Below are 24,583 nucleotides of genomic sequence, written 5' to 3' on the forward strand. Positions count from 1 at the left end.
TTTCTGGGATGTTTACAAATACTGTCTTTTGGGAACTATACAGTATGTCCATTACTGAAGAGTAATAGTATCGTTGATTTGTAGCGTTGAGTCCAAAGAGTTCAAAGAGAGCAAGAAGTCCTGCAAGCAATTCAAAGATTCCAGAGATTGAGGTGACTGTTGAAGAAGGTAGGAAATCTTCCTTTACGGAATATTCTTATAAAAGTAACTGGCAATAGTAACTGCAGAAGACCTTGCATTCACAGTATAATTATATTATTTTAAAAAATGGTCTCTAAGTTTTGCCCTGTGTCAAAAACTGAATTTAACTTCACGATACCAGTTCTATTTTTCATTTCTGATTAACATTATAAGTTGTAGGAAGAAGGATGGCTCTGTCAGAGATTGTTTCACAACACATTTGGATCCTTCATTCCAAAGAGAGAAATGAGAACTTGTTTTAAGGCAAATAATACAGAAGGGTGGACAATGACTAAATGATGCTAAAGTATGTTATGTTTTAATTCCACAATCCTTACAGCATTTCTAAACAGCATTTTTGTTCCACGGTTGACTCAAACTTTAAGTTTTACTTAGTAATCAATTGCCATATTTCATCATTTTTGTTTCTCTCACAAGATGGTTACTGGTATGCTCTCGTTCACTCTTAATATTACACTATATAGATATAGATATGTTTGTTCGTTTCTGCAGGTCCTAATAAACCACAAACAACAGATGTTCGAACTAATTCTCAAACCAATGGATCCAATATGGGCTTCAAGCCACGAGGAAGAGAGTTTTCTTTTGGTAAATATTGTGGGTTTTAATCTGCCTTGATAGCCTTTGTTTGTTCTGATTTTTTATAAGTTCTTGAGATTTCATCATAGTAGAGGGTTGTTGTTTTTTTTTTGACAGATATATCTTAATTCTGCATTTGATGACTGAGTCAAGGGCTTTTTGAGTTTGCATGTATTGGGATAGGTGATCATAGAAATCACAAGATTAGGCTATGTGCAGCTCACAGTAGTTATCGGAGAGCAGTTCTCTGACCATGGTTACCTACTTTTAGAAGACATATTTTGGGCAGAGTCATGTGTAGAAATTTTAACTTTTCCTCCCTATTGTGGGTTGGGCCTGTGCAGGGTTATCAACATGATAGTCACAAAATGTAAAACAAAAGAACGTTCTTTTTGCTCAGTAAAAGTTTAGAGTGGAGTTAAAAGGACTAATATTGATTTTGTGACAAAAATCTATCTTTTCATGAAACAAGTATAATTGAGATCACATTTCTCAAGAAAATAGCATGTCTGTTTGGCCTTTTCAAAGCTTTGGGTGCTGGCTCATATTATTCTGTGTGCCTCTGAGAACTGTAATATATCACTGTTGAATTCATTACAGTTGAGTCTTTGGTTTATTCATTAGTTGAGATCTTTTGTAAAGCTTCAAGGAGAAGAGTCTCAATAGTGGGTATGAGTTAGGATTAGAAGCAATGTTTCAATGCTGTTTAGTGTGTGATTAGCCATTTTGTTCATTTTTGACTTCATATTTATCGGTAAACAATTGTTGTAAATATTTTGTAAAATTATATATATATATATATATATAACAATTCCTAGTCAGATTTTTTTCTCAAAACAAATGTACAAATGCTGATCTAACTCTTCTGATTTCCTGACAGAGGCTTGGAATGCCAAAATTACTGACCTAAAACAAAAAGTTGAAAATCTTTTTAACGAAAAATGTGGTAAGCATGTCAACCTATTTTAAAACGTACCTTTTAGAGCTTGATGAGATTACGTATTTGGGCATGTACATTGTGTCTGATGGTGCTGTTCGTACACAGATTATGAAAGACTCTAATAGTCTTTCAAACTCTGGGCCCTGTTATCTCCCATGAGCTTGATTTTCACATGGTGGATTGAAAATTCCAAACTATGGGATTCCCCTTAAGTTTTTCATGTAAGGCTGGAAATGGAGGAGTAGTGCAGGGGTTTGGCTTCAAAAATCCACAGACGTCCTGTGGTCCACCAGAGACCCATTAGTTCCATATTGCCATGCACCTCTTTGTGGCTCAGCCGGACAACATGGCTGCAAGAGGAGCTGTGCTGTTAGGGACTCAAACAGTCTCTCAGGAAGAGGTGCTTGCTTGATTGATTGCAGACTTGCGATTTTCCCGTTGTGTGTATGTGGAAGGTATCAGAGGAGCATGCTGGAAACTTAACTCCCTTCTTTAGGATAAAATACTATTTTTGTAATTTACATGCTCTTTCATTTCAGGGGAAGCTCTGGGGCTTAAAGATCCTGTCAAGGTCCCATTTGCGTTATTTGAATCCTACCCAGAGGATTTCTATGTAGAAGGACTACCTGAGGGGGTGCCATTCCGCCGACCATCTACTTTTGGCATTCCAAGATTGGAGAAGATCCTGCGAAACAAATCTAAGATAAAATTTATCATAAAAAAGTAAGAAAACTGTGTGTGTCAATGGAAATGAGCTGCAAAGCTTAAAGAACAAAGTTAGGCCCTGAAAAGTGCTAGATTCCTCCACTAACCACACTAGTATATATACGTAAATGTCTAGCAAATCAGGAAATACCAGAGGATTTTTCACATCTGGGGAAGAATATGTTAGCATTTTTCTATGCTGAATGCTCCTCAAAGCCTGCTTAATGGGGAGCAGCACACAGTTCTGGGCTTATTTCGATTTTAAAGTTGACTTTATATTTCCCCTTTAGCGGGAGCTGCAGGCTTTGTAGTTGCATCATTTTTACCTAAAAGATCACCAAAACTGCAGTAAGGATGTTAAATCAGACTTATGATGGATGACAAAAACTCTGATTTTCAGAATTTTGTCAAGTGTTTGTTGTGCAACATGATGGTGCTGACCCCTGATCTTTAGAGTAAAAACATTAAGGTATTAAGGATTTGACAGCTGTACTGTGGTGAAGGTAGAAAACCAAAATGATCAGTGGTCTTGTTAACTTTGTGTAACAGCTTGACTAGCATTATTGTACTAATTTTTGCTCTCCCTCTCCTGACGACTCAGTTTTGACTGCTAGTATTTCCTTTGCTTTTGGATGGATTGAATGTAATTTTACTGTTCTATATGAAATGTTCAAATCTGTTCATCTGCAGGCCTGAGATGTTCGAGGCAGCGATTAAGGAAAGCTCTGCTAAAAGTCCCCAGAGTAAGTAAGTTTTATGAGAGCTAAAGAGTTTGGATGGTGATCTGTTTTGGGCTGCTTTTAAAGATTATAATACTTCAGGAATGTTGCCCAGTGTAAACCAATTCCTGGAAACTTCATGGTATATTCACTGGGAAGTCTTATCCAAGTAGAAATCAAGATACAGCCTTAACTATGGTGCCACTGGTACACCTCTATAATGAAGATATGTCTCAATTCTGAGGAGCTGTAAAGCTGTTACATTTTCTTGACTGTTATCTAGTTCCTCAACTCAGCAGTTGAGCTTCAGTAATGGCTTTCTTGTTTATCAGTCAGCTTTGCATAATCTAGCACACTTAAGGTCTCAGATCTCTTTGCACTGACTCTTACAGTGCCTCCTTCAAAGCAGTAGGAGGCTGTGGCTCAGCTAAAGCGTTAAAGTGCTGGAGTGCGCGCGCGCGCACACACAAAATGTGAGGAGCCACTTTGCCCCGACTCCAACTTGTAATGCCGCTTTGACAAGGAAGCAAAGTGGAGGGGGCTGTAAAAGTCCCTGTGTCAATCAAATGAAAAGGATTGAGGTACTGGTTAATGGCTCGTACTGTACTCCCAAACTATGACATAAAGCAGGTATCCATAGAAGAAGTTGGTTTTCTGAGGGGCATTCATTGGACCTGATCCTACTCTCAGTGGTTTAAATCTGAGGTTACTCCACTGAAGTTAGTGACGTTACACCAGTATAAAGGTAGTGTCAGTGAGAGCAGGAAACATGTTGGACAGATCCTCAGTTGTTGTAGGCGTAGCTCCATTAAAGTCAGCTATGAAAGATTTCCTATGTGGGTGAGAATTTAATATTCCACTATTCGTTCTTTTGATCAATCTGTTTTAATAGTGTTACTAGAATTCGAGTGCTCTAGTTTATTGCTTTGACCAAAACATGAAAATATCCACACGTTCTTTTTTAAAAATAAAATATCATTGGAAAACCTGGTAGGCAAACAAAACAAGGCCCTCGCAACGTAAATTAACCTTTTCTCTTGTTTTTGGTAGTTTCTAAGAAATAGTTGAAGGGTAAACTTTCAGAAATCAAGTCCCATTTTCAGTAATGACTTAAGCACTTCGGAGCCTAAGTGTCATTGACAGTCAAGGGACTTAGGCATTTAGACTAAGTCCTTTTGGAAATGTAGCTTTTTTTTAAACCACAAATCTATTTCTCCCCCTGTGTTACCCCTTTATATATATATTAGCTCATCTTCAGCTATTTTGCTCATACTTTAAATTCCTGTTTCTGTTTAAGGAAAAACCAGTTCATCCAATACATCAAATACAACAAGCACCACAACAAAGCCAGTAGTGAACACAGCTGCAGGGGTTGAAGATCTTAACATCATTCAAGTGACTATACCAGGTAGGTGTGTGCTCTGATTTTACTGCTGCTTACTGTTTATAGCTCCCATTCTTCATAGCTAGAGCTCTTAGCTTAATGTTCCCACCTGTTCCCCATCCTGATTTGCCCTTTGACGCATCCTGTCTTATATATAGTTCAGCCTACAGAGAGTACCACTTAATAGCCTCTCTTAAGTGGCCTTTGTCTGCGCTGTTGTCACACTGCTGGTTTTTTCAACTTTTTGATTGTTGTACTACTTTGTGAAATCTGCAGAAAAATGAATCTCAGTTCAGTTCCCATTTGCAGGTGGTCACATCTGCACTACCCCATCACGTGCTAAATTAAGTGTTAATGTGCAACCTTGTTGGCAGTCTCAGTAGACACAGTTAGGATTAAATGATCATGGAGATTCTCTTCCCCAGAAGTGGTCACTTTAGCTTGGGGATAAATTATACTGGCTAGGCAGTGTGGGAAGGCTTGCACTGTGGCTAAATAGAGGATTTCAGTCCCCAGTCTTACACTGTCACCACATTTACTTAAATCATGATTTTGTAAATAATGGAGTTATTCAATAAATTTTCTCCTTTAATAAATCTAACATCGTCCTGTAAATATTTTGAAATCATTTTCAGGCTTGTTTAAAACTGCTGCTTCTTATAGTTAGCATATTTTCAAAATCCTCCATTACTGCTATAACCAAAAAAACAGTGAAAAGGCCTATTTTTGTTCTGATTACTAGGTGCTTAATAAAGCAAACATCTATTCTTGTTTTAAATAAGCACTTTTGCAGTCAGTACTGCACTAGTTTAAGAAGAAAATCACCTGCTAAATCCTGACATCAACAATTTCTTTCAGATGATGAAAGTGAAAGATTATCAAAAGTAGAAAAGGCTCGACAACTGAGAGAACAAGTAAATGACCTCTTCAGCAGGAAGTTTGGTAATTGCTTTTATTTCTCATTTGAAATAGCTTTCAAAGTAACCACTGATTTACATTTTGGTTTTAAATAAGTATAACCTTTACAATTGACGTTTTTACACTTTATATATAATAACCAATGTGTAATTTTTTTAGTCTGCAATTATATGCACCAGCTTCCACAGAAATCTAGTTTGAGGGCTAAATTGTTTTATTTTTTAAACCGAGAAATCCCTGTGATTTTAGATTAATAAATACTTTACGTGTAAACCCAGAATTTGCTTAAAGCTACACAGTCCTGATCAGATAACACCTTTTAAAAACTTTCAGCTTCAACATTTTAAGTCTTATTTACCCTTTCACTGTTCAGTTTTTCTTTTACTTTTTATACTGTGTTCAGCTTGGACGATGAAATCAGCTTCCTTAGTTTCTTTCTGTTGGTCCTTGACTAGCAATGGGCAGTGTTGCTTTAATTGTGAGAGGACTCACTTTTTCCTTTCATGAAAATGTTTGTGTTCTTTTCTATAATTTATTTTTATAAAACCTAAATTTTAGTCCTTTATATATAGAACTGTGATACTTGGATACTAGTGACTCTCGTGAACCGTAACCTTCATGAGTGCAGTTTGGAATACAGTTCATTTGAAAATTACCCTATGTAATGTTTTAAATGGCAAGTGCATTTTAAGATTATAGCACTTGAGATGATTTTAGATGCTCGTTTTCACATCACTTAATTTTCTTACTTCCCTGAGTATTTGTAAACTGAGATTTGCAGACTTGGGTCACAATTCAAATCACAACGTCTCTTATTTAGGTGAAGCAATCGGTATGAATTTCCCTGTGAAAGTCCCATACAGAAAAATCACCATAAACCCTGGCTGTGTGGTGGTGGATGGAATGCCTCCTGGAGTGGCATTTAAAGCTCCCAGTTATCTGGAGATCAGCTCCATGAGAAGGATTTTGGAATCAGCAGAGTTTATCAAATTTACTGTCATTCGGTATGTGACTGTTATTTTACTGGTTTCAGAGTAGCAGCTGTGTTAGTCTGTATCCACAAAAAGAAACAGGAGTACTTTAGAGACTAACAAATGTATTTCAGCATGAGCTTTCGTGAGCTACAGCTCACTTCCTCGGATGCATAGAATGGAACACACAGACAGGAGATATTTATACATACAGAGAACATGAAAAGGTGGAAGTATGCATACCAACAGGAAGAGTCTAATCAATTGAGATGAGCTATCATCAGCAGGGAAAAAAAAAACTTGTGAAGTGATAATTGATAGGTCATCTCAATTGATTAGACTCTTCCTGTTGGTATGCATGCTTCCACCTTTTCACGTTCTCTGTATGTATAAATATCTCCGGTATGTGTGTTCCATTCTATGCATCCGAAGAAGTGAGCTGTAGCTCACGAAAGCTCATGCTGAAATACATTTGTTAGTCTCTAAGGTGCCACAAGTAATCCTGTTGTTTTACTGTCATTGGTTATGTAATGTAACCATGATTATCCAGATGTCATGGGAATAGCCCATACTTTTGGAAAAATCAGTGTTTCAGAAAATTGAGGAAATCTTCAATATAATAAATGTGGGGAGGCGTCGATTCCGTTTTGAATAACCAGCAATTGAGGTTACTTTAAATTCAAATAATTGCGGGTGCACAGCATTAACATGAAAATTCTTGGGAAGAAGCATACATGGGAACATTGATTTACATTGAGTTTTAAGTGATTTCTAGCACACCAGTTGAAAACTGCTCCTATGGTACAGCATATCACTATACAAACAGTTATGGACTTCGTTGTTGAGGCTGTTAGATTGCGAATTCTTTCCTTTGCAGAACAGAATTCGTAGGTCCACAAGCTTGTTTGCTCTTAACAGTAAATTATGTATCTGTAGTATTTTAAATTTCCAGATCAGCATGGCTGTTTTAAAAGTCATGAGTACATAATTGGATTTCTGAAATTTAAGATTTTCAATTACTGTTTTACCTAATATTCTTGAGAATGTATCCCTCTTAAAATGTGTTAAGGTACTGTCTTTTGTTAAAATACGATGATTACCCTGGAAGTTAATTTAATCAAGAAATAAATGGTTTTGCTTATACAGTGAGTAAATGAGATTTTGGAATCTATACAGATGATGAATCATGAAAGTGAAAACATAAACACTTCGATTCTATTCTGGTTTACAGCAGTTCTCTTAGCTAGCAAGGAGTTTCTAAAAAGTCAATTTAGAGAGATCCGAATTTTGCAGCTCTTAATCACGATTGATATTGAGTTTGAGTGTTGATCAGTATAAGAACATGCAGTATTTGGGCCCAAGTGAAGATTTGATTTTCTTAGCAACTATTTAAAGGAAGGACTTGCACCTTCTTACTGATATAAAATTGACACAGTCTGCTGGATAAACCACTCTGCTGCAGGCAGAACTATGCTAGAATATTGCAGTCCCTCCTTTTACTTTGTGCTCCGTTATGAACCCTCAGGTGAGGCCCTCCATAAAAGGGAAAGATTGTACAGTAAAAGTGATCTTAGAAACATTAAGTATTCATTGTTTTTGTTTACACAGACCATTTCCAGGACTTGTGATTAACAACCGTAAGTATTCTATTTTTTGTCACTTTGAATTCTACTCATGTATCACTCCACAGGGCATGCTATGATTGTAGCATTATCTCCGGGTGGCAGAAGGTCCAGAGCATTAACTGCTAAATATGGACAACTTATTTTGTTAGTACGTAGGAAATCTAAACATGCTTGGTTAATTTACAGGAGGACCTGACTTAAAAAACCACATGAGCTCAGCGCTAACTTAGAACTTGCATAGTTCATCCTGCAGGATCCCAGAGCATGTTAGAAACATGATGAAGTCAGTTAGAGACTCATACAAGATTCTCTTCACCTCAGGTGTGGCTGCATTTCAATAGCAGTTGACATGCAGGAGCTTTTCAATAGCCACCCAAAGGCATTGGAGTGAAAAAATTACATGTTCAGCCTAGAATTTAGGGAGACAGAATGTAATTATCCAATTAGGACTTTGGCCAGGTCACCCAAATATTGTGAAAAATGCCCAGGTATTTTCAGTTATCTAAAATAGTCATGACCTTGGTTTTAAGCCTCATTTGAAAAAACAGTACCTCTGGTAGCACAGCATCCCTAAGAATCCTAGAATATCAGGGTTGGAAGGGACCTCAGGAGGTCATCTAGTCCAACCCCCTGCTCAAAGCAGGACCAATTCCCAAGTAAATCATCCCAGTCAGGGCTTTGTCAAGCCTGACCTTAAAAACCTCCAAGGAAGGAGATTCCACCACCTCCCTAGGTAACCCATTCCAGTGCTTCACCACCCTCCTAGTGAAAATGGTTTCCCTAATATCCAACCTAAAGCTCCCCTACTGCAACTTGAGACCATTACTGGTACTACTGTCATCTGGTACTACTGAGAACAGTCTAGATCCCTTGTCAGGCACTGAGCCATTGGTATATTACAGATTCAGAGGGCAAACCCCTACCAGCATTACTTCTCTCTTACCTGGATTGAGCCTCAGTCAGCCAGCTCTCATCCATTGCCCAGTCTCCCCTTTACACTGGGTAAGATGCTCAACTGCATCAGCTGGAAGTGGCAGTGTGCTTTACTGACTACAGTGCCTTCAGGATCTTCTCACTGACTCTCCCACTGGCCTCATATATCCTGTGTCATCATCTGCAAGAGCCCTCCGTTCAGAAGAGCAGTTCCTGGCAGGGGTTCCAGAGAAATGTCTGAGGGGCAGAAAGGACCCACTTAAGAGCAACTCTGTCCACTGCTACATATAACTGCAGGAGTCAATAGCATAACACATCATTGGCAATTGAGAGCAGTTTCCACCACTAGAAGGATATTGATAATAGGATCAAGTCCTATTTCTTTCCCATACAAATGTTTGCTGTCAGGTCATCAATGGTAAAGTCAATCTGAGGTGTCTAGATACAGAGGGAATTGTCTATTGCTTCAATAATGTTATTGGTCTTGCCCTTCGTTTTATACTATCCTTTGAAAAGCAGTCTTGTTTAGCATTATAAAGGGTGATGTTAGCGCAGGGGGTTATAATGAATTTTTAGGTTCTGAGGGAAGAGAAGTGGAAAACGTTGTATTGAACAGAAGAGGGTATATTATTCAGCTACTGTGAATATAATTTGTTTATGCAACAGGTTCACAGGGTTGAACGTGTAATAAAATATAAATGCCATTTGACTGTTTGAGGGACATTTTCTTTTTAAACCTAAACAACTGACCGTATTGATTCTCTCAGAGTTGATGGAGAAAACTGAATCAGAAACACCAGCCAAGGCACCAACACCGGCTCCGGCTCCGGCTCCAGCTCCGGCACCAGCACCAGTAGTACAAGGTGAATATAGAGGTGTAATAAATTGCCTTTTGGAGGGTGATAGGAGTCAGATTATAGGGTTTGCTAACTAATGAAATTGTTGCCTGATGATAGGCTGTATTCGAGGCATGCAAAGGCGGCGGCGGCGGCTGCTGCTGCTGATATTCCAGATTTTACTTTGGAAGAGTGTATGCGCTGGTAATTAAGGATTTTAAAATCTGAGTAGGAAGAAACATTGCTCCCTTTTTAATTATGGTTTTTGTTGTTAGTTCTCTGACGTTGATTTTTTTTTTTTTTTTTTTTTTTTTAATGTCACCAGTAAGCAGGAAGGATGAGAGGCAGGATATAAAGTTCTTCCTTCCTTTCTTTGTTTCTGTGTTTGTGTTTAGTTCAAAAGTCTGAGCATACTTTGGTCAGATCTTAGTTTAACCAAACCAATTAGCCCATCACTTTCAAGGAACAAATGTGGGTGCAGTACATTAGGATGAAGGCAATGAGATCTCTTTATCCTGTCCCTATAGTCACTGTTAATATCTTCTGCAGCACAGTAACTGCTTGTGTTTCTGGAATGCTGTTCATATATCTAAATCTTCACAAAGAATTTAGCAGAGTTAATTTTCTTTACACTACGGAGTGTTTAACTAGTTGTAGGTAAGCAATATTCCTTTTGGCTTTAAGTGAATTTGACATTTCAGATACGTTTTTTATGTCCATTTTGAAAAACTGGTGTCCCAAATTATATATCTTTGAATAGAATAGATTTCTCCACATAGTGGGATTAGACCGTAATTGTTGAGAAGTGAGATTCTAGACCAAGAAACAGGGCCAGCTAATAAACTCTCTGAGTTCTAAGGGGCAACTCACCACTACTGCAGGTGCTGTAATTACAGAGGAAAATGCTGACTCCTCTATTATATTTGCAAGACGAAGGAGCTACAGCAGGGATCAGCAGCCTTTCAGAAGTGATGTGCCGAGTCTTCATTTATTCACTCTAATTTAAGGTTTTGCCTGCCAGTAATACATGTTAACATTTTTAGAAAGTCTCTTTCTATAAGTCTATAATATATAACTAAACTATTGTTGTATGTAAAGTAAATAAGGTTTTTAAAATGTTTAAGAAGCTTCATTTAAAATTTAAATTAAATTAAATGAAATTAAAATGCAGAGTCCCCCGGACCGGTGGCTAGGACCTAGGCAGTGTGAGTGCCACTGAAAATCAGCTTGTGTGCCGCCTTCTTGAGCTACAGGAACATAGTAGATGGCAACTAGTGAGAACTGCTTACAGTCAAGCTTATCTAAGGGCCCACAGACACTTAATTATATTGGTTAAAAAAAACCCTGAAGCTTTGCCGGCACTTGTTTATATGGAAAATATAGACATTTTATACACTGGGTAGATAAAAATTGATTTTTAAAAAATATGGATTTTTTTAATTTAAATTTCAATATTTTTCTTTTTAAAAATAAACCTGTTTAAAATGAAATCTGAATTTAATACATATAATGCCTGAACTACTGATGATCTGAGACAATTAAATAAAAAATAAAGGCTCATGGATTCAGCATATTTATCAAAAACTGAGTGAAAGGCTGCTTTTCTATGTAAAGAAAGGTGCTTTTTCCCTACTTCTAACTTTTGAGGTCAAGCTTATTGGCACAGTAGGGTAGTCTAAGTAACTTAGGAGTGTGAGTTATTTTCAACAGACTTAGTTAAGTTCCAGTCACTTTCACTAAGGCATATGTTAAAACTTTCCCAGGCTGACTTGAAATAATTGGTTTAATTCACTGTTTGTAGTTAATCCCTCTGTTTAATCAGCGTTTAGTTGTAAATTTGAAACATGTTTTGGAAACAAAAAGATCTCATATCAAAACGTTTCAGTTTTGTATGATAAAAATAAATGTTTATGCTGTTCCGTGTATTGACATGCAGTTTGATAACAATCATGAACAAAACATTATCTAATAAATAAGCAATTTGTCATTCACCTTTTTGACATAATAAAATTGTACAGTTAACAAGAATCTGAAAATATTATGCTATATAATTGCTTAAATAAAGGTATATAGTTATAGTGTATCCCTGTAGATACACTGGATTTGGTACATGTTTTTGCTAAAAGTTCTATTTAGCTATAAATGAACATGTTTTAATGGTTATATCAGCCAGTCAGAATGCACCTTTCTTTAGTACAGATGGAAAAGTTGATTAAAATCAAGTCTTTGCACTTGCTGATTTAAATCAATCCACCCTGCTTATACACTTTCTAAGGGTATGGCTACACTTGCAGCTATACAGTGCCGGGAGTTAAACCTGTCTTCGTACAGCTGAGTAGGAAAAGCGCTGCAATCTGTCCACACTGACAGCTACCAGCGCATTGTTGTGGCCACATATGCAGCATCTGCAGTGGCATTGGGAGCGTTTCATTATGGGCAGCTATCCCAGCGTTCAAGTGGCTGCAACGTGCTTTTCAAAAGGGGAGGTGGGATGGAGTGTGACAGGGAGCGTGGTGGGGAGAGAGAGTGGATTTTTGGAGCCGAACTGTCTCAGCAGCTGCCTTGCAAGATCCGACCCCTCTATCACTCACTGAAAGCAAATAGCAGCTGTTTTTTTCCTCACAGACCAGATAAGCAGCCGCTGTTGCAACGGACCCCCCTCCCCACCCACTGTGCTGCTTCTCTCCTTAAGCCCCTTCCCTCCCCCCCTGTTCAAGCAAACACTAGCTTTGGGCATTCCAAAGGGAGCCCCCCTGCCTCATTCATAGCAAACAGGAGCTGTGTTTGTTTTTTTGATAAGCAGCTCTGGAGCCTGGAGTTCACAACAAAACAAAGAGGCATCACAACAAAACAAAGCGCGGAACCTTCACTTAAAAGGAATATGGGAAGCTTCCGGAGATCAGTCACAGTGTACTAAAATTATTCCCTGTTTACATTGGCAGCGCAGCGTTGCTAGAGCAGCGCTATACTCTTTTTATTTCTCTTGGGGAGGTGGAGTACAAGCAGCGCTGTAGCCATGGAGATACAGCGCTGTATGTGCCTTGCCAGTGTGGACGGGGAGTGAGTTACAGCGCTGTTGGTGGCTTTATTGCACTGTAACTCTTAAGTGTAGCCAAGGCCTAATAGAAAACCCTGCTTAGAAACTACTTTAAAGAGGGCCCTTCTTCCAAGATAGTTACATAGTTATGGAAGATGACATAACTATGACCTTGAAGCTGTTGTTTTGTTGATGTTAAGGTGTATATTTAGTTGGTTTTGATATTAGACCAAGCTCTGTGTTCTCCATTCATGCATCCTTAGGCACACCATTGCATAATGATTTTTTTACAATCCATTAAGACTCCTGCATATGTACAGGGCAGTGAATCTCACTTAATACTCTGAAATGAAGTGATGAAGGCTTTTCTAATTTAAAAAGGGACATCAGATTTTACTTTTTAATTATCTTCAGCATGTCACAGTTGTATCTTGGACACAATATTTGAAACTGATCATAGGAGAGAATATTCACTAGTTCCCAAGGGCACTTGCTATCATATTTATCTTATGCACATTGTTTAAACTACATGTTTATTAATTTTATTATATATTTTTATCATTTAAGAGCCAGCTGAACCAAGCCAAATAGAAGTATCTGTAGAAGGTAAGTGACGATTGTCAGCTATTATAAAAACTATGTGTTTTTGGTGATTTTTGAGTAAGGTTGCATCACTTCTAATAAAATTAAAAAGATCAAGTGGTTTTTAATCAAACACAACTCATTCTCTTTTGTTACCCTTCCTGGTTCTGCATGAAGTATTGGTTTGCATGATTATCATACAGTCACCATATGATATTTACCCTGCAGTAAAAATTTATTACTCAGACTTTGTTTTACAATGAAGTTTATGAACTGTTGTTCTTAATAAGTCATGACTTTATGTAGCTGTGCATTTGAGTGATGGCTTATGTCCTAAATGATTTCTGTCTTTATTCAAAGCAGTTTTTCTCACAATTCACATGACTGAGTGCCATCACCAGAGAAAAAATAATTTCCATAGAAGTGCACCATTTTGAGTGCCTTTTTGCTATTTAATCATTTTCATTATTTGAATTTTAAAAGATACATGGATGTTTTCTTAATATTCAGTCAGCAGTTATTGACTTTTGCAGTGCAATACTGTCATTAATATTAATGAAACATTGGTCGAAAAGATTCTTGTTTCTTTTTCAACAGATGTAGCAGAAACAGAAGAAAGTTCTCAAATAAAACAGGAGCCAGATCCAACGTGGTAGACCTTATCAATATTCGGGTAAAATAATTTAGTATCTGTCAAAATTAATAGTTATTAGGGAATAGTATTTTTCCACCCCTTTGTAAGGAATCAAGTATCAGAGGGGTAGCCGTGTTAGTCTGGATCCGTAAAAGCAGCAGAGAATCCTGTGGCACCTTACAGACTAACAGACGTTTTGGAGCATGAGCTTTCGTGGGTGGATACATGCATCTGACGAAGTGGGTATCGACCCACGAAAGCTCATGCTCCAAAACGTCTGTTAGTCTATAAGGTACCACAGGATTCTCTGCTGCTTAGTAAGGAATGCACATCATGTGGCTAAGGCACAAGGCTGGATGTCAGGAGATTAGAGCTTTCTTACTGGCTCTGTCATTGCCTTGGCCTGCGACTTTATGCAAGTCACTTGGTCTGGCTGTGGGTCACCCAGGTAGTATGCAGCTTAATTAATTAAAGCTTGTGAGGCATTCAGATACTAGTTTGATAGGGCCATGGTACTACCTATAAATAAAGATGGGTTATGATTACATGTCTAAGAAGCTCTAAGACTTAATTCATTCATGTTTGTAAAGACATTATTATTGTTGGTATATCCTATATACTTGAAAATTGTAATTAAGCATGGTATTTCTTCCTTTTAATATTGCTTGAATTTGAGAAACACATGGTGGAATAATTAGCTTTGATTTTAAAAAAAAAGAGTGCTGTTCATTTTAAAAGTTTTGTTTGTTACTCTCTTTAACTTCAGAAAAATCTCAGTTCACGTTTTGGGACAGATTCAGGGTAAATCTTATTTTATTTAGTTTATTTAGTTTAACTGTTTATCTAGTTTTTCCATTTCTTGTTCTCATAAGAAGATTCTGGTGGCCTTTGAAATTGTACTAGTAATGGTGTTATGCCAACAAATAAAAATATGCAGTTATAATTTACTCTTTGGGTTGCTTTATTATAAGCCATTCAGGAATAAATGTTAAATATTAAGAATTATTGCATTGGCACTAGTTTTTTTTGATGTTTGAATTTATTAAAGCTCAGGAGTTTTTTTTTAGTTTTGAGCTTTGATACTTTTGTGACATCTGTCAACTCGATTGACCTAAAGATGGATTGTATTTGTCTAGTACATTTCGTGCTATGATCACCCTTTCTAAAAGTAAGAAAATGCTATTGACTATACTCATCACAAAGTTGATAATTTGAGGTTGAATATGAATAAAAAATTTTCCACGTCTGAGATGTGTTAGTCTGTCAAGTAGTATTTCAATGGTAGAAATTTCATTGTTGAAAATATTTAAGGTAGACCGGACAAAGCGTTAGAAAATGTTGGGAATAATCCTTTATTTTCAGGAAGATGAACTTAACCTAGCAGATATTAAAAAGGCCTGTTGTAAGTTTTTAACTAAATTCTACAGACCTCATTTGGTTTAAATTTTCATTGAAGCTTGTCAGAGTTTTTGTCTGAGTAAGGGCTGCAGGATTTGGTCTCTAGTTCTGTGTCACTCTAGCTACATTACAATTGTACTCACCTAATGGATTCAATAGAGAATTTACATCAAGTGAAATGCCTGGGTAAAGCCCTGATTTAAGAGGGCACTCAAGCACATATTTAAGCCCATTTTTATTCAGGAAAGCGTGTGCTTGGGTTCTTTCATGAATCATAGCCTAAATGAAGACTTGAAGAGATGTACACAAATTTCTCAAGTAGTAATATGTATAGTAGGATACATAGCTCCAATGAAACTAACTTCACCTTTGTACTTTTTTCCTATCTAGTCAGAAGCATGCAGTCCGGAGAAGAGCTTGCTGGGACTGTCCTGAGCTGTGTAATATAATTGTATAAGAGAAGTACCTTCTATACAAACTCTTTTTGTACTTTTAGATAGAAATGTCTACTTTTTCAGCAGTTCTGTGAATTGACTTAAAGCAAAGAGCGACTGTAGATTTGGAAAGGTTGATTATATATTATAAGGATTAAATTTGAGGCAGCAATGCTGAAAAAATGACAGGGATTAATTCAGATCTTTAAAAAAATCAACAGGAATTTAGAGGCCCTCTACATTTCCCAGTAAAGTAGAATTGTACTGTGCCTGGATGCATCTCGGCTTTTGCGATGAAGAAAAATACCTACAGTAGTTCATTAATTTTATGTTTTTGGGAAAAAAAATTAATGATTTTTGGTTTTTTCTCCTTAATGGTTGATTGGACAATACTATCTGTATATTTGAACTAATTTTTCCTATGATATCTATCTCAATTCATATGTTTTTCATAAATAAATAAAAGATGAACTCATTCACCTGACCGTTAGTATGCATTAATAAAATGGACTGTGAAATGGTCAGTATCTCAGTGTGTGGATGAGGAACAAATTTAAATTGAGCCCTTCTTCTATTTTGTTGCATTATTTCAAAGTAAAGACTGTATGTTTTATCAGGGCATCATACGGTTTAGGTAAGAGAAGGGTCCAGTCTTGCAATCCTAATGGAGGCAAAATTCCCATTGATTTATGTGAGAGTTTTACATGAGGATTGCTGGATGATGCCCTTTAATTTGTTTAGAACCAGTTATGGACACTTAAGTAACTAAGCTGCTGTAAGACCTAGTATGTTGAGAGTTAAGTTACCTGTAGTCCTTTCTGATTGTTCCCCACATCTTGTAAAAGACAAATGTAAGCGTTTTAAAATTTAATGAACCATAAGAGATGTAAAATGCTGGCTATGTGATAAGCTCTATAGAGTAAATATGGAGTATTGTAAAAATTTCTTTTTGGGGATGACTGCATTATGCACAAATGGGTAAGTCTTATTTCCAGATTGCAGAAAGAAATAAATTTCTCATGGTTTTCACAACTACCCATGCAGTATAAATTGATGTATTTTTGCAGCAAATTGTTTTAGCTATAATTTAAAAAAAAAAGGTAAAATATGATTTCACGTATTTATAAATTCTGATTAAATAAACACAATCTATTCATGCCTTTTTGACACACATCCAACTTTACAGGTCTCTCTTTATTGCATCTTTGAGGAAGCTTTTTTAAAGGATTTAGTTCAATTTGGTATGCATATGAACTTGGAATATATAGCAGAGGAAATATTTTAAAGTCACTGCCAGGGTCTTTTCAGAACCACATGGTTTCTGCAGTTCTAAAGCCACAAGATATGCTTCAGTCATGCTCTTCCAAGAGCTGTAGAATCTTTTTTTTTTTTTTTTTTTTTTTTAACCTGTGAGATTTTTCAGAAGTGCTCAGTGTGGGTCCAGCTGTTCCCAGTGAAATGAATGGGAGTTCTACCATTGACTTCAACGGGAGCAGCGTTAGGTTCATGCTGAGCCCTTTTGAAAAGACCACTCTACGTTTCTAATTCTTGTAGTTGAAAAGAGAGCCTTCCAGATATGAATCGAATTGAAATTGATGTATGTGCTGCCTTCCTGATTCTGTAGATGGACTGTAGTCAGATGCATGTGAACTGCCCCATTCTGCTAGATTTGTGTGTTAACTGTGAACCCTCAGATGTCATTTCAGAATTTAACTATTAAGTGTTTCAGTGCTGATCATTGTAATAGAAGTGTTCAGTTAACGTACTTCTACATAATCGTTTGAAGTGCTAGATATTGGGACAGCGGCCATTTGTGTGGCAGATGTTGCTAAAGGGTTGTTGGAATGGGGAGCTAGTTTAAGTACCACTCAAAAATTTTGAGTCAACGTGGCCTCCGCCTCTAAGAAGGAGAGAAATGGTGCATTCCTTTTGCATGTCTCAGCTGCCTCCTGCATGCCAAAAATCTAAACTACCCTCTCCACAGCTACTAAGCCTTCCAGCTTTTCTCAGCAATGCATTTTTATATATTGCTAATGGAATAATCTATAGAAGAGTGAATACTCAAAATGTGGGAGTGGCACAAAATCTATAGAACTTAAAAAATCAGATAACATAGAAACGGCAGAATTTATATCCAGCTTTCTGTGGAGACTTGGGAAATTTATGCTCTTCCAACACAAGAACTGAAAAGGAAAACCAGTGCAATAGTTGGCATTATGTGCATTGCATCTGTCCATATGATGGCTTATGGCAGTGCTGTATGAAAGTCCACACACATCATTCAGTCTTCAGCACTGCTCTGTCAAAGTGACAGGATCACTTCGGTTGTTTCAGATAGGTGTGAGTCACATACAAGAGAGAAATCATACTGACAAAGTAATTGCATTAATTTGTACTATGCAGATAATGCATATAAATCCACTATATATAACGTTATAATAGGTCAACATCTGAAAGTGTGATAGCATGTGTGGAAAATCGATCATTTCCAACAAGTTATGTCACTTATTGGGTCTGAGGGAAGATCATGCTCTAAAATGCTTGTCTGCATCCTGAACATTTTTTACAGAAGAGAAATACTGAACAGTCTGCCTTGCACTTCAATATTTCCATCTCCTCCTGAGGGGAGTCCTTTTCACCTAAACAAGAGTCTTGTTCTTGATGGTCTAGGGGTTCAAAATTCTAGAAAGAGAAATTAACCTTCAAAACATTGCATGGATTTTATTTGCAATCCTGCTTAGCCACTAGGTGTCAGTTAATGCTCAGTGCTAACTGGAGTACAATTCAGCTGCTGGGTTCATGTCTATCCCTGGAGCTTTGAAGATTCCCAGATACAAAACTGAGCACCAGCCACTCCATTTCATTTTCTTATTGTCTCATCACTTTTGGGTGACAGGAGGGAAGGCATCCACCACATTTTGACAATTTTTCATCAGCCGTTAGAGCATTTAGTGTCTTTCACACATCCCAATGTGCCATCTGTGAAATAAGCAAAGCCTCTGTGATTCTGGATTGAATTAGGTTTTTACCTTAACTTAAAGAACAGAAACAGAAATTGCCTTTGGACCAGACAAGAGCAGATTTTCATACTCCTTTAATTTCCAGACGTTTCAGGACTTGTTACAGATGGCTCAGTACAGAAGGGAGGCTAATTCTAATCCTACAAAGTTTTAAAGCTCCAGCATTCAGTCTTTAATAACTTCATTAATTGTCCAGAGTGTTAAATATCTATGTCCATGCATAGGCAAAAGCTGATGGATGTAATTGTAGTAAGGGGCCATACAGTTGGAAGCTGTCAGCCTTCGGGGGAAGGAATAGCTCAGAGGTTTGAGCATTGGCCTGCTAAACCCAGGGTTGTGAGTTCAATCCTTGAGGGGGCCATTTAGGGAACTGGGGTAAAAATCTGGGGATTTGGTCCTGCTTTGAGGTTGGACTAGATGACCTCCTGAGGTCCCTTCCAACCCTAATAGTCTATGATTCTATGATAGTGTCTGTTGCATAGCCGAGGTAAGTATTTGTACCTGTGTAGCACTTATGACAGATCCCAGACCCAAGAAACATAAATAAAATATTCTGCACTATGTCTGAAACCCCCCTTCTAGGTATTGCCAATACCTTCTTAATTACAGCTGTTAATTTCAAATGAATACACTTAACATGGACTTTACAACCTATGAGCAAACAATTCAAACAAAGGTGTCTAAATAAGCCCTCTGATTGTTCAGAGTTGCTGGGCAGTGTAGTCCCCACTGAAGTACGTAAAACTCTGAAGTTAATGGGAGCTGTAAAAATTAGGTCACTTTAGGTGCCTTTGTGCACCCATGTTTGAAAATCGTAGCTTTTCTGCTTGCATACTGTATTACTAGTTTGGTTTATTTTTCAGCCTGAATCATCACTCCCTTGAAAACTTGCTCTACTCAAATTACATGGCTTCCTGTCTTTTTGCAACTTAAATTAACTACTGCTCATGTGCCGGAGAGGCAAATGAAGAAGTGGTGAGGGTATGTTTCATGTCCCATTATAGAAGCATCTTGCCTCAGTTAGAGCCAGAAGTCTAGTTTCATTTCTTACCTCGTGCTAAAAGTGTGGGGAAACAGGAAGGAAGGTACTAAATAATTTCCAGTCACACAGTGACTTCCTGTAATTCATTTTAAATTTTGGCATGGACTTAGGCTGCAATTATACAAAAGGAGTTTTCAGTAGAAAAAATGCTTTTAGTTTCTAAGTGTTATGAGAATACCCGCTATTAATCGAGTAGAAGTCAAATAATACAGTGAAAATGGATAAAGTTGAATTTGTTTGCCTTTGGAGGAAGGCCGCTTCTCAAATAACACTAAGAAACCGTGTTTACACAGTTACCTACATCTTTACCTCACCAGGCTAGACTACTGCAGTGCATGCCCTATAGGGATACCCTTGAAATTCAGCAAGAAGCTGCAGCTGCACTTGTGTTTGTGGCAACCAGATAATAAACGTGCCATCCCAGCTAGCAGTACAGGATGCAGTTATCTGCCTTTTATGGAGGCAGGCTGATGTGTACATACCTGTGCGCCAATCTCTGTTGGCTCAGTATCGACAACTCCCAGTGCTCAAAAATCATGAGTTAAACTCCCTAAAATCACAAGATTGGCTTAAAGATTTTAAGAATTACATTTGGTGTTTGTTTGTGTTGTGGTGTTTAGGGTTCATGTTTTCAAGCTTTCCTCTGCAAGAATGAGGGCTGGAAACTTTGTAGTTGGAAGCTGAGCTTCTGATCATTTGTGAGTGTAATTCCATGAGTGAGGTCTGATTTCTGAAGCTGAGGGATCTGGCACATTATTACATAAGATGACCTCTCTCACCCTGCTCACCACCCTGGCAGCTAAAGTCAGGGGGAGTCACTTGATATTAGAACCTGAGGCCCTGGCTACTAGGAAGGAGCATTTGAACCAGTGGTGCCAATTTTAGATGAACTACATCAGCGCGACATACCCAGATTGAGCAGTGTGGTTCCATTTCATAAGGTGCCCTCTGTCTGTCTACGTTAGGCATTTGCACCCAGGTAATTATAGTGATGTGTTTATACCAGTGCACGTTTCTGTAATGCAGACGAGACCAAAGTGTGAACTCTCCATTTACAAAGCCAGGACTGTGTCTACTGAAAGTACCTTCTCTTTGGCATTCTCTTCCTTTACCCTTTACTTCCATCCTCCCCTATTTTTGTTTTGGACCTCAAGATTGGGATTGGTCCTGCTTTGAGCAGGGGGTTGGACTAGATGACCTCCTAAGATCCCTTCCAACCCTGATATTCTATGTATTTGATAGGCTTGTTCAATACATGATTCTATTGGATCTTATCTGTTCTCATTATCTCAGGCTCCATTTACACCAGGGGTCTCAAGCTTCTGGCCCGTGGGCCATCTGCAGGCCAAGAACCTCCCCAATGTGGCTCGCAGGGCTCCAGCAATTTTGGGGCCAGGTCTCTCGGCCCCAACTGCCACCCCTGGATGCTCCGCTTCCCTCCCCCCCAGCATGTCCCCAGAGTGATTTTTAAATGACCTGGGGCCCCGCCCACCACCAGCAGTGCAGTAGAGCTGAGCAGATTCCTGCCTGCTCACTCCACATGTCTGCCAGCTCCCTGTGGCCTGGGACGGGGCTGTGCCTCTGCACGCTGCTCCTGCCCCGAGCACCCCTGCAGCGAATAGGACACTGTAGGGGCGATGCCTGGGGGCAGTAGAGCACAGAGGCCCCCTGGCCCGCCCTACCTAGGAGCCCCAGGTAAGCACTGCAACCCTTTACCCCCTCCCAAAGCCTGCACCCCCAGCCCTTTCCCACACATCCCCTCCCTGCCCCAAACTCGCTCCCAGAGCCTGCACCTGCTCACCACATACCCGCTCATGCCCCCAAACTCCATCCCAGAGCCTGCACCCCCTCCCCCTTGACCACACACCCCCACCCAAACTCCCTCCCAGAGCCTTAGAGTTTGGGGGAGCAGGTTCTGGGTGGCATGAGTGACATTACTGGCCCGCTGAGAGAATTTGAGGACTGGCACTGGTTCTAAGGTAAATTGAGTTTGAGACCATTGATTTACACTGTTACATTGCTTTCAACTGGAAAATAATACACAAACATTATGATACATAATGTTTGTGGCATCCCTAGCAACTGCTGGCCTGGATGTCTTTATGAACATCCCCCAAGTCCTGAAACTGAGGTCTTCTGGTAGCCTATGGGGCTATATTTACAGCCATTGGCTACCTATTTGTGATAAATCAGGTGGCTTATTTGTGATCCCTAAAATACTGGGTTTGGGGGAGATGGGTTTTGATGATTCATGTTTGATTCAAGGTGCTAAATATTCATTGTGTTGTGCAGCAGCGGTACCCTCATTGTCTGAGTTCTACTTGGCTGTTGACTGTCATACCTGAGAATCTAAATTGGCTCCAGCTGGGGCCTGCTGGCAGCAGGTGCCGAGGAGCGAGTGCCTGGCCTACAGAGCTGGACTCGCTGAGGCAACAGGGAGAGACACCATTCTGCTGCCAACATTTCATCAGGTACCATAGACCTTTGAGTGTGTGTGGGGGATATCAAGAAGGAAGCTGCTTCTTTCTTTGCTATGGGGGAACAGGGGGAAGGTGAAAGGCTAGTTAAATTTATTGGTGTCACTGTCACATATACATGCGGGGCTAGAAGGCAGGAGTGGTTGGTATGTGGGGTTGTTCCCTTGAAGGACAGAAGCACTCATCCTGCTCCTTCTAGAGCTCTAATAAGCAAGGTTATGGCAGGAAACCCTATTTGGTTGGCCATTTCTTCAGTGTTCTGTACTACAACCCAGAAATGAGGAAAGAAACAAAATTGGGTCCATGCTATGAAGTATCTGCTCAGTACTGATGCTGCTCAGCACACCCACTATTATAAAATAGGCATTAATGCAAAGATTTCAATCAAATGTTACCACTGGCCAGCCTTTAGACTCCAAAACTAGACCCCTTCTTGCCCACCACTGTGAATCCCGTGCCTGTTAAAATGCCAGCCTCAATGGACCTGCGTCTTGCAGCCAGTTTTAAAGGCTGCCACGCTGGAGCTCTGGCACAAGTGTTAGGAGTGAATTCCAAAGCCAGGGCCACTCCGCTCAGAATGCCCCTGCCACTTTGCGAAGAGAGAGAGACTGGCAGCTGTTCTCTGCTGCCCACTACCAGGACAGGGCCTGGTCAGCCTGGCTTAGAACTTCATTTTAAGAGATTCTGGTCCTACTGGGGAGACCCTGTTTAGCTGTGACTGTTGTGTGGGATAATACGCTGGGGTGGTTACCTTCAGGTCCTTGCATCATTTCTTCCAGCCCCCTTTAAGGCACTCATGAAGTTAGAGGGCGAGAAGAAACCCAGCACGGACAAGGAGACAAATCAGCTGGCGTGCCTGTAAACTCCTGCCCCTGCCCCCCCTTAGGTTAGAAGAGTTGAGCTGCTGAGGGCTTTTTCTTTGTTTCTCTTCAGGGACTGGAGGCCTGCAAAGGGCATAGGGCCAAATGTAGCTAGGGTGTCAGTGGAGTGACCACCACCCCCACCCTCCTTCCCACCATAAAGTTGCCTCATAAACTCTATTGCTACCCCAGCAGGCTGTCGGGTAGCAAATGATGATCAAGACTACCAAAACCACAGGCTTTTGTCACTTTGCAGCTAAATATGTCAGATTTGCAGGCAGCCAGTCCTGATAGTGTCCCCCTTAAGCCGCTGCCAGATATGGGGCAGTTAGCTCACCCATTGCTTGAGGGTGGGTGTAGTGAACTAGAAGCAAATGACTATTGCTACCACCACTGTTACAAGTTTTTTGGAAACTGGTCCCTCATTGTTTCTTCTCACAGTAAAAGCCGGGGAGGCATGCAGAGCCATCAGCTACATGCTCCTTGCTTCCTGCCTCAGCTTGTGGTTGGTGAGGGAATGAGATGGACGTGCTTCGTAACCTTCCCCAAAGTCTGAGCCCCCAAGCAGGCCCTGTGTTGCAATTTTCCTCCACTTTCTGGGCTGCTTTGGACCCAGGTGATAAGGCCATGAATAATCCCAAGGTTTTTTTCATTTGTTGTGCTCAGTGCTGTACAAGCGAGCCATAAAGCCAGTCCCTGCCCCCCAGAGAACTTGTATTAGAAGAGAGGGTGGATGGGGAAATCCAGCAGAGAGAAATGTATTTTCCAATACTAAAACCCAACCCACAGGGAGACTGCATGTGGGTGCAGGGGCCCTACTCCCGTGCCACGTACTGTGGGATCAAGGCCTCAGGTGACAGGAATCGGGCCAGAGAGGAAGAATGGTTGGGGATTAGCTTGGGACTGTGGGAAACCTAGGTTCAGTCCCCTGCCACAGACTCCCTGTGTGACCTTGGGCATGTCACTTAGTCTCTTTGTGCCTCAGTTCCCCAGCTGTAAAATGGGAGTGATAGCACTGCCCTGCCTCAAGAAGTAGTGTGAGAATAAATGCATTAAAGTTTGTGAGGCACTTGGGTACTGCAATAATGGGGGCCATGTAAGTGCACACACCTCACCCCAGATAGAATAACTGTCGGGGTTTTTATCCTGATGGTTTTGTGCTCGCTGCTTGAGGGGCACCTGAGTGGACTTGGAGAAGAGATCTTTGAACGAGAGGCAGATGGCCAGCTGAATTGGCATTGAGAGTTTGTCCTGTGTGTAGGGTGCTGCCTGGAAAAGGGCACAGAGG

The 24,583-nt window shown here is 39.6% G+C and overlaps 1 protein-coding gene across 9 annotated transcripts in view; it reads left to right on the plus strand.

The window, feature by feature from the left end:
- GTF2I (general transcription factor IIi) overlaps positions 1–17,069 on the plus strand; it is a 73,151-nt gene extending 56,082 nt beyond the window's left edge. For 8 of the 9 annotated variants that reach the window (XM_032786938.2, XM_032786942.2, XM_032786945.2 and 5 more), the window contains 13 exons: positions 85–168; positions 694–789; positions 1,661–1,726; positions 2,260–2,443; positions 3,116–3,168; positions 4,442–4,552; positions 5,387–5,470; positions 6,267–6,450; positions 8,026–8,054; positions 9,743–9,838; positions 13,416–13,454; positions 14,028–14,103; positions 15,853–16,931. In XM_032786938.2, coding sequence (XP_032642829.1) covers positions 85–168; positions 694–789; positions 1,661–1,726; positions 2,260–2,443; positions 3,116–3,168; positions 4,442–4,552; positions 5,387–5,470; positions 6,267–6,450; positions 8,026–8,054; positions 9,743–9,838; positions 13,416–13,454; positions 14,028–14,086 — 1,085 coding nt within the window. In that variant the 3' untranslated portion in view covers positions 14,087–14,103; positions 15,853–16,931. Of the gene's footprint in view, positions 1–84; positions 169–693; positions 790–1,660; positions 1,727–2,259; positions 2,444–3,115; positions 3,169–4,441; positions 4,553–5,386; positions 5,471–6,266; positions 6,451–8,025; positions 8,055–9,742; positions 9,839–13,415; positions 13,455–14,027; positions 14,104–15,852 lie in introns of all 9 variants that reach the window. The other variant, XM_032786944.2, reaches the window with a different exon arrangement.
- Positions 17,070–24,583: the final 7,514 nt, after the last annotated feature.

The sequence above is a fragment of the Chelonoidis abingdonii genome, chromosome 20 (genome assembly GCF_003597395.2).
Source record: "Chelonoidis abingdonii isolate Lonesome George chromosome 20, CheloAbing_2.0, whole genome shotgun sequence".
NCBI lineage: Eukaryota > Metazoa > Chordata > Testudines > Testudinidae > Chelonoidis > Chelonoidis abingdonii.